This window comes from Poecilia latipinna, unplaced genomic scaffold (assembly GCF_001443285.1).
Source record: "Poecilia latipinna isolate Pla-1442-1.1 unplaced genomic scaffold, P_latipinna-1.0 Scaffold1382, whole genome shotgun sequence".
Lineage (NCBI taxonomy): Eukaryota > Metazoa > Chordata > Actinopteri > Cyprinodontiformes > Poeciliidae > Poecilia > Poecilia latipinna.
Genome location: NW_015113998.1, coordinates 1 through 10,442, shown reverse-complemented (window position 1 = coordinate 10,442; position 10,442 = coordinate 1). Strand labels below are relative to the sequence as shown.

At 40.5% G+C, this 10,442-nt stretch overlaps 1 protein-coding gene across 1 annotated transcript; it reads left to right on the top strand.

The window, feature by feature from the left end:
* Nucleotides 1-577: 577 nt before the first annotated feature.
* Nucleotides 578-8,288, top strand: LOC106962179 (rap guanine nucleotide exchange factor 5-like). The gene is made up of 3 exons (XM_015056413.1): nt 578-988; nt 5,340-5,482; nt 6,065-8,288. Exons 1-3 carry the CDS (start codon nt 809-811, stop codon nt 6,204-6,206), a joined length of 465 nt encoding a protein of 154 aa, XP_014911899.1. The 5' UTR covers nt 578-808; the 3' UTR covers nt 6,207-8,288.
* Nucleotides 8,289-10,442: the final 2,154 nt, after the last annotated feature.

Genomic DNA, 10,442 nt, shown 5'->3' with positions numbered 1-10,442 from the left:
AAAGAAACAACAACAAAAACGAAATATTTCCATCAATACACAGAGAGGTAATCAACATGGGGTTAAATGAATTGCCTATTGGCACGTCGACATGTGGGGATGAGAGAGCTGGAGTCAAATCCACAGCTTTCCAACTGCAAGACAATTAATCTTAACCCCTGAGCCACTGTAACACTTTCGTGATTTTTCTGACTTCAATTATGGTTTTATTTTATTTTATTTATTTACTAAGCAACTTTGCCAGTACTTTAAGAGGAGGCAGAATTTCTGGAGCAACACAAATTATGTTGTCCTTCACTAATCCACTTTGATTGTTTTTCAACCCCACAGTGCACAATGCGCTGGCCTGGTTTGATAGCGTCTGCATCATAATGTTCTTTTGTCTCCTGTACCTATTGCCATACTTAATACATCACCACCCTTAAAACATTTGACCTTCTGCTACCCTGCCCAGTCCTGACTCTCTCCTGCATGGGAGTTTTCGAAACTTCCTTTTCTGGGCTGTCTGGCTCTCCAGATGTTTCCTCCGTGCTCCAAAACCCACCCACCTCCCATTTGGTGAAAGGTGCAACACTGACAGAGCGGGGCCGTGTCTTTCACTTGTAGTCCAGCCCATAACTCACATGAGGAATGCAGCCGAGGAAGTCTTTTAGAAAGTTCTGAACAAGGTGCACAGCACCTGGTATTTACTCAGACAACTCTTATGTCTTTTCCTTATTTGGACTACTTTCACACAAACCAGTGTTTGCTTCAGAGCTACTCTGTTATCTTGCTTCTTTTGAATCCAGCAAGTGGTTATTAGCTGACAATGTCGTGGGACTGTGGTCTCAAGTACATGTTCTCTATGCCCCCTGCACTGCAGCAGGGTAACAAATGCATCCTGCATGACAAGGAGGACCTGTCCAGACTGGAGATGGTCCAGAGATTGGCGAAGGACGGCTGCCGGTTCCTGCAAAACCACAGCAAGGGTCCAGAGAAGACGTCTCAGGTGAGAGACACAAAGATCATATCTGTGATTTTCACTGCAAACATCTATCTGACATTCTGCACTGATTTCTCTGTAGCATCTATAATTAATCAAGCTGCCAATATGATATTGTACATCTCTGTCTCCATGCTGAATTTTGTTTAGTTAATGTATTTGAATAGAATGGGACATTAATTGTCCCTGACTGAGAGAAATCCCTGGATGTTTACAGATTAAATACACAAATTAAGGAAAACTATATTATAAGACATATCTCTGGATATTTGTGAAAAAAAAAGCTGGGCACAAAGCTACATTAAGGTCTGTTGGAAGAAATGGACTCAACATAAGTAGAGAAATATTACTGCAAAAATGTAAACAACCTTGCACAGTAAAATCTGGCCACATACATATTGTCTATTTTCAATGTCTAAACAGAAACAATCAACTAAAACTATCCTCTGTGCTCCTGTGGATGACCATAAACTCAAAGTGGAGTCTATTGTGGTTACTTGATACATGCAGTCATAATAAGTAAGTCAGAATATATGTGCATATTTTAGCACCTTTTGGAAAACAACGTCACAACCTATGCACAAGTTTTAAGCATACTTTTAGGTGAGCCCACATTTCTGTGTAAAAAAAAAAAAATCTTAATCTGATGTAATATTTGAATCTTAAATGTTAAACATCAAATATGTTGAAGGATCATCGGGATTAAAAAAATAAATAAAAGCTTGCAAATTTCAGTCTGTGTGTAAAGAAAACTACATATGTTTCACATAGGGAATGGTGTTACTGGAATAAACGAATATTCTAATATCATTCTAACTTATTAAGTAAGTATAGCTATATATTTTATCAAATAAGTACATTTGCCCTGCACACATTTCGTCTAACTTCAGATGAAGTTAGACGCACAAACCATCCTCGCGTGAAAGCGCCACAAACACATGGGTGGTGATTGTGGCACCATCCATTTATGAAATCTGCCACTTCTGAAAGCATAAGTGCACACACACTGTTCAGTCTCACCCGCCTGTGCTTTGAAAAAAAAACACAAAAAAAAAACACATTACATCAGCCCAAGAGCCCTCTGATTGGCCAGAGCTCTGGAGGGTTTAGCTTCACCCTTCCTGCCAGCTGTATCGGCTCGCTGGACTTTTAGACAATTGCAGGAAAGGTTGACGTCTTTGGCTGGAATATACTGGCAGTACATTATGTGGTCTCTGGGTGGGTTCCCGTGCGTCAGATTTGTGACCTTTTCTCCCTAACAAGGCCAGATCTTCTCATCTGTTAAGCATTCAGTAAAGTTCGCCACCTGCGTTAAGCCGCCACCAATCACAGTGCGACCAAATGTCAGCAAAGTAGATAACTTTGGCATTCTATTTACTGCGCACTTGCATGGTGTACACTTGGAATGCAATTGAAAAATCACAAAAGGTTGACCACGAGTTTAATATTTCAACTGATCTAGAAATCACAGTATTATATAAAATTATCCTGTTTCGTGTTTGCAAAGCGATTCAAACTGGTGCTGGAGTTCACCCAACACATACTGTACGGCGTAATGTGTGATTCATTTAAATATGTGAAATCAGACATCAAAGAGCGTAGAAATAAGTTTACTCCATGTTGAAACAAAATGGCCAAATGTACAACAATGTACTGCTCCTATTGGAAGATCGAACCCTCTAAAAGAAAACAGGAGAGCATCTCAGAAATGAAGGAGCTCTGTTTCCTCCTGAACCCAGATCCTGGATGAGCTGAAGACAGCTGATGGATGGATTTGACGGGTGCTGAAGGCTAAAAAGTATTTTTTTTTTTTTTAGAGCTTGTCTAAGTTGAAAGTGTGAAGTTTGAGGCTTTGCTGTATACCACCTCCTCTAGAATTAAAATAAACTCTAAATTTCCAAGCCAGTTTTCATTGTTTGAGAAACTAAGCTACTCTCTTCATCTTCTTGCCATCTCATGCTGTTCTTTCTGAGGGAATTTGGTCTCGTCTGCACTCGGTACAGACAGTACAGACACTTTGCAGGCCTTGTTAATTGTCTCACGCCATCCACACCAGACGTGAACGAGGACAGAAAACATCTGAGGAACGTGACTTTGAGCAGAAGCCTGAGATCCTATTTATTACGAGGACTTCTTTGGAAACGTTGACTCAAGATCTTTTCGGCTTGTGTTGCATTTTATTCACCGGCTCAGGGGATCTGATTGTTTGTCTTTTGTATTGAGTCTGTCTCCCACTGCACACAGACATTTATCCCAGAGAAGCTGTGGTCAGATCAATAATTCATTCTTGGGGGGGAACATGGACATCCACACTTTGGCTTTGGTGTCGTGATTTGAGTCAGAAAAAACTGTGCATTGAAGCTAAAAGCAAAGCACCTGGTGGGTCTGCCTGGAAATACGGAGTACATTTCACTGCAACCAGGAAGCTAATCATCATCTTTTCGTCGTGGTTCAGATTCCGTGAACAGAAGTGCGGCGGCTCCACCCTTTTTATGGTTGAAAATACACAAGAGGCATTTTCTTTGTGCCTGCTTGCTGGTTAGATTGGGATCAGCTGGAACAGCTTTATGAGATGCGCTCAAAGTCATGAATCACTCAAGAAGCCGCCAGCATGTCTTAAAGTTAATATTCCATCCTGCGCACATGGGAACATCCCTGCTGTTTCTTCCAGCAGTCAGTCTTTTTTGTCTCTGTGTGCCCTCTGGTTGAGTGTTACTGTGCCAGGAAATCCTGCTTTACTGAAGGATCATGTATTTGTCTCCACAAAATACAATTAGGGCTGCAAACTGCAGCCACTTCCAGCCTGTCAGCCCCGGCTAATTGCATGAACAGAGGTGATTCATTGACTGACGGTTGACGACTGAAGGAGGGGAGGGGGGTGGGGGTGGGGGGGGCTATCAACAAGGAGCTGATGCATGAGAGTGTATACAGTGAAATCTTCATTAGGGCCAGTATATCTGATCTGGGTCCTGCACTGTCCAGATCCAATCAGGAATTGTGTTACTGCAAGCACAACAGTTCTTCCTCAGAGTGGAGGCTGCGAAAGACTGAAAAGAAGACAAAGAAAAACTGGAATACAACATGGCTGCATTTCACATGAAGATGATTAACTTTTAATCACAAGTTCACAGAAGCGTCCTGTTAATAGCAAGAGAACCCTTCTTGATAAGAAAAGAGAAATGTGAATAAAACATGAAGAAACGGTCTTTGTAAAAAAAAAAAACATAAAATATAGATCTTAGTACAGTTGGAAAGATTTGCGTTTGAAAGTTGTACAAATACAGTGAACCACACAGAAATAAATCAATAAACAAAATAAAAAGTAATGCAACATAAAAAAAGGAGGTCGGGGGGTTTTGGGTGCTACTCCGCGGCAATATGTAAATGTTGCTTAAATGGACAGGGTTGTGGGAATTGTAGGTTTTTGAATTTTTTTTTTTTTTTTTGTTGATTAAATATTTACAGTGTTTCATAAATGCAGTATAGTCGGGGGGAAAAAATCGCCAAAAAAAGTAGCCAAAAAGTTTAGGTGGATGATGATGTCTTGGAAGGTTTGCACAGACGCACACTCTCCATTTTCAGGATGACACATGAACACAAATGCCAGCCACACTTTTCAGATTTTTGTTTGTAAAGAAAACACACCCCACAATTATGCCCTAGTTTCTCTCTGCTTATCACACAACAGCCCAATAAAATACACTGAAGCTTGTAGTTGTGAGGTGACAAACTGTGTAAAAGATTCAAGAGAACACTTTTGAAAAGCATTCTACATTAAAAAACAAACAACATAATTCCTAAAACTGCTAAAACTAAAAAAGAAAAACCTGTAAACTACAACTGGATTGCTTTGGTTTTCTTCATGTATGCCAGTTTAAACAGAGATGTTACATTATGTCATAGAGTTGTTGGGTCCTAGATTGTGGTTCGTTGGCAATGATGAAAAAGAATTGAAATGCACCTTATTGGGGATAAATCCCTCCCCTGGCTGGGGGAGTTAGTGTGTGGATCAAAGCCTAATAAGCAGAAGTCCAAACCATTGTTAGTATGCACAGTATAACCAAATGACAGCTTCAAATACACTCCCCCTCCTGGACATCCCCCATAATTTAATTGGCTCTGTGCATAAATCAGTAATTTAAATATGACTCATTTATGTTAATCCCTGAATGGGCTCCTGCGATAAGGACCAAATAATGATGTATGTGGACGTTCTCTTTCTATTTCCGACCTGCTTTTGACAGTGCATTATGATGGAAATCAGAGGAAATTTATGTGAGAGTAAGAAAAGGGAATCTCCTTTATGAAACACTCAGACCCCCCCCCTCCCTCTTCTTTTTTTTTTCCCTCTCTCCAGCCACAGAGTGACGAGGCAGTCCGCTTGTGTGTGAGGGAGCGGGGCCACGATGTGCTCGTTCTCCGTCGAGTGTTGTCAGAGCAGCCAGCGCACGCTGCGTGGTCGAGGGGAGGAGGAGGGAGGGAAGAGGCGAGGACCAGGAGGTAAGCCTCTCCCCTCCCTCCTTCCTCCCTCTCTCAGTTTCTCTCTCTCTCTCTCAGCTCTCCTTCTCTCATCAGCCTCCTCCTCTGGCTCTGTCGCTCACACACTCACTCAGGCGTGCCCACATCTCAGCTCTCCACTCAAATGACTACATTAAACAGATATAAATGAGCAGCATGGGGCTGTGAGACGGCCTTTCCCAGTCATAGAGGGGGATCCCTCGGCGTGAACACGCCAGGGTGGATGCATGAAGGTGTCACGCGGCAGTAAGCGCAGCCGGGGTGAGGGCACGGCAACTCTTCAGGGATGGGATCTCGTCCTCAGCCCCTGAACCTGCAGAAGGACGGCGGGCTGCTGCTGCTGCACGCAGCCCTGGTGGAGCAGGAGGAGGACGAGGAGGACGGGGAGGAGAGCAGCAGCACCGGCACCAGCCGGGCAGAGCCGCAGACGATGCCCACCTTTGACGTCCCCTACTTTCGTTACATAGACGATGAGGGAACAGAGGGGGAGGAGGAATGGAGCAGCAGCAGATCTCTGTCCTCCATCGGCAGGGACTCCTCCGCTGACTCTGTTGTGTCTGACAGGTACGCGGTGGTGTCAGGGACCCCCGAAAAGATCCTGGAGCATCTGCTGGGTGACATGACGCTGGATGATGACCGAGGGACCACGCAGGGGAAAGAGTCAGGTCAGCATCCTTACTTTAACTCTTTGCCTCTCTTCTTTTAAACTTACTTTGTCGTGATAGGGTATGGAAAAGCATTTTGATATCTACCGCTATCTATCACTAGCTGTTAAATGTATGAAAAAAGGACTAAAAAAATGAAATGAAAAGAAGTTTCTTTTACCCCTTCTGGTCTCCATAATGAGCCGGTGCTGCAGTTCGTCTCCAGGCGATATCATCGGTTGATTATGAGTGTCTAAATGTTCAGCCTGTTTTTTTTTGTTTTTTTTTTTAAAGCTTGTCACTTGAGTTTTCTGCAAGCTAGATCCAACTCACTGAAGAAATAGCTTGTCAACTATGGTGCAACACATTATATTCAGCTTTCCTGTTTGCTTGGCCTTTTTGATGCAAATTAAGATAAAATCTATATATTTTTTTAGAAATAAGCTACTGTACCTCCGGTGACATCACAATAGGCATAAGGGAACTAATGACAGCAAATTTAAGTTAGTAAATCTTAGTATTTCTACTCTTTAGTACCATAACTCTCGATGAAGCACACAAGGTTGAACCTCAATACTCAAACTGAAAACTTAGTTGCATGTCACAATGGTTACTGAAACCAACTGATTAGATACATTACGAACAATTAATTTTTCTTTTGGCTTCAGAGCATTTTTTTCCTCCTACTTTGCGTTTTTGGAAATCTTACAATCCAGATTCCGCTAACCAGCTATGTTTTTACTGTCAGTTCACTTTCGTTGTTGGGAGGGAAAAAAATAGCACATGATTAAATCTTTAAACCAGTGAGAAATATGCAACGCTTCCTCATATCTTTTGAGCGTGGCTGCAGTGGACCGCGCCACATGAACTCCAGCCCCGCAGCAGCGACAAATCAACACATTTCCTCTCATCCCAGCAGGTACATGATAATGTGACACTGTTGCCAAGGCAGAGGAGACCCTCTGTTGCTGAAGCTGAAGACGTTTGCTCAACGAGAGACGATGACTGAGAGCAGTGCAATAGTCAGACAGAGAGAGAAAGAAAGCAAATAAAAAGAAGGAGGAGAAAAAATAAGATTTGTTTTCTCTTACAAGAGGAAACCGTCATCAGTGGAGGCTCAGATCATGATTAGCAGACGAACTGAGTGAAACTGTAGTGCTAGGAATGCATTTTTAGATGGAGGAAGGAGTTACATTTAAAAAAAATAAATAAAACTGCTCATATCCTTACATAAATAAATGGCTTAAGTTCATCATAGATCCATTGCTCTGTGATATAATTAAGCATATATCTCCCGATGGATTATTAAATCAAATCCCAATGTCAAACAACCAGAGACCAGAGGAGTCATGAGCAGCAGCTAATCTTTACTCAGAGATGTTTAGCAGCTTGACTGCTGCTGGGCTGTACGCAGCTGCCTGCAAAAGTTGTTGTTCCTTTGATGCTACTTCTACGCTGATCCACAGAGCTTTGCAGAAGCGTGGTAGACTAAGGCGCTCTGATGTCATCAAACTCAAATACATTTTTCTTTGAGCAGTCCCCAAGTTGCTGTGTTTGATGTGGCTCTTCTAGATGGAGGAAAATGACTTGATTTTTAATATGTTTGGAGGTGTTTATCAGCAAATTAGCATATGATTATGCTGAGAGGTGTGGTGTGGAAGAAAAGGAGTCAGTCAACCTTGGATGCACAGCAACAAAGCTGGTCTATTATGTCTGGTTCGACACAGCAGATTTCAGAAATGGCAGCCATCCCATCAGCTCTCCTGCTACATCTAGCAGTCCACCCATAAACTGATTAAACCCCGCCTTCTCAATTTACACCAGCCAATCACGTCAGCCTTCCAGAGTGGTGGTGAGGGAAATTAGAAAATTGATTTATTTCAATAACACACAGTGTATACACTAACCATGAATTATCAATAATAAAATATTAGGCAGATATTTTATGCATGCAAATGCACAAATTATAAAACATTGTATTCTTTAAAGTACTTTAAGCTTTAGCCAATCAAACTCCAGCTCTTATCACTGCTGTTTCTGTGAAAGAGCTGGGTGTGATCGGTGGGCCTCTTCTTTAGCAGGATCCAAAGATGGCTGCCACAAAACACACACCCACAAGGTAACAAACATCTCAGCCACACACGCAAAAGATTAAATTACACTCTAGAACTAAAGTTAGAGAAAAAAAAAACATTGCCTCTTAACAATCAAAAATTTAATTAATGTCAGTAATTCAATTTTGAAAAGTGAAACTCGTGTATCGTAAAGACTCATTTCACATCAGGAGGCATTTTTCATTTGTTAATTTTAAAGAGCATACAACTTCAGCACATCTGCATTGCTGGCTCTGGTTTTTCTTGTCTTCCTTTTAACAATACTCCATAGATTATCTATCGGGTTTAGGTCAGGAAAGGTTAAAGACCAGTCACGCACAGTGGGTATTGATAGTCTGGCAGCGAGGACAAGTGCCGAGCCATGGTGTAAAAAGGAAATCCACTTCTCTATGGAGCTTGTGGGCTAAATGAGACACAAAACACTTTACATAACCTAGAAAATGAGTGCATTCAATATAGACTTGTTAAAACACGGTGGACCAACATCAGCAGATGGCATGACTCTCAAAATTGTATGTTTTCTTTTACTATACATTTTCTTTATACTACACTTTCCATTTTCATACTTATTTCCAACTTCTTTAGCAATAAGCTTTTTACTGTGAAGGGTTGTCGACAGCTGTCAGTTGTCTTTGACGACTGCGTCAGTCATTATATGTCATTTCTGTATTAAAAATCCTTCTTGTTATTCTATGTATAATTTACATATTCATATAAACTCCTTTTGGAGTTTTCATTAGTTGTAGGCAATTATTAAAAATAACAGTTAAAACCTATCACACTTAATGTCATAAATATATATGATGATATGAGCTTTACTGCTTAGGTGAAATTACTGGTATTAGTTCTATTTTCAATAAAACTCTCATTTACTGAGAAGTCCTGACCTGTACATGCAGCACAATGACTGCAGCAACTATTTGCAAATGCTCAGCTCACAACATTAAGAATGCAGAGAATTTCTTCTTCCTGCAAAACGAGGCACTTTTCTGGAAGCACCAGAGGCATGTTTGAAGGGGAAAGCAAACATGAACCACGGCTGAGTGAAAGGTTGATGTTTTCCTTACCTTCCTTTGCATTCATAAGCACCACGCAGGACAGCCTCAGCTTTTCCTGGGCTTCATCTCAAATGCGGTTATTGATTCCTTCGCTGCACAGAGTAGCCAGCTCTCAGAAGCATGTTCCAGATCATTCGTTCCTGTAATGACAGGATGTTCGTGGTGTTTTGTGACAGGACAAAAATGAATCCCATTAGGTGAATGACTGTCACTTTCTAAGATAATAAAGGCTCTTGTTTGTCGAAAATAAATAAAAAAAGTTGCACATTGCTGTGCTCACTGAATAGTTTGCACTTATCAGCACAGAGCGACAACTAGTCATGTACTCTGATTAATTATTTTCAAATGATGTCATCGGACAAAATATTAAAGTTAAACAAATTCTGGCATTTTAAAGACTAAAATAAATAGACTACAAATACATACAAAATAAATTCAGACAGAAGAAACGCTTTTTCAAATAACTTTTTTTTTTTTCATATTAACTATATACACAAAATTAACACTTAACATGTACACAGGCTGCATGTGTACATGTTAGAACATTGCCTGAATGCATGGGCCCGGCCCGCCGTACTCTCTGGCACTGGTCCTGTTCTTCAGGAACCGTTGATCGCTTCTCAGGATAAAGAACTTCTTCAGAAATGTGACTGTGGACGCTGACGTTTCCGTTGGGCATATCTGTTGCTTGCCAAAGCTTGTTTACGACTCAGATGGTATTTTAGGCTTGAATAGTTTCGGTGATATGTGTACTCTTTGTTGCACATCTTACACACTATCATAGTATTTTCCAGCAAAAAAAAAAAAAAAAAATCACCACCAGTGGGCCAAGAGAGGAGGCTTTGTCGTCCATAAATGTTGTTTGCAGATGCTAGTTGTACATCAAAGTTGTATCCCAGAAACAGAAGAAAAAAAAAATATATATATATATATATATATATATATATATATATATATATATATATATATATATACATATATAATTTTTTTATATATATTTTTATATATATATGTATATATACATATATATAATTTATCATATATATATATATATATATATATATATATATATATATATATATATAGACAGTGTGTACACACCACACAAAAACACTCTCTCACATCT

What these genes read in the sequence shown, in the direction of transcription:
- LOC106962179 (XM_015056413.1), top strand. Translation starts at nt 809, where the DNA reads ATGTCGTGGGACTGTGGTCTCAAGTACATGTTCTCTATGCCCCCTGCA. An exon ending in GTCCAGAGAAGACGTCTCAG is followed by an intron (nt 989 to 5,339) that starts GTGAGAGACACA and finishes CCCTCTCTCCAG; the next exon opens with CCACAGAGTGACGAGGCAGT. An exon ending in GAAGAGGCGAGGACCAGGAG is followed by an intron (nt 5,483 to 6,064) that starts GTAAGCCTCTCC and finishes TGTGTCTGACAG; the next exon opens with GTACGCGGTGGTGTCAGGGA.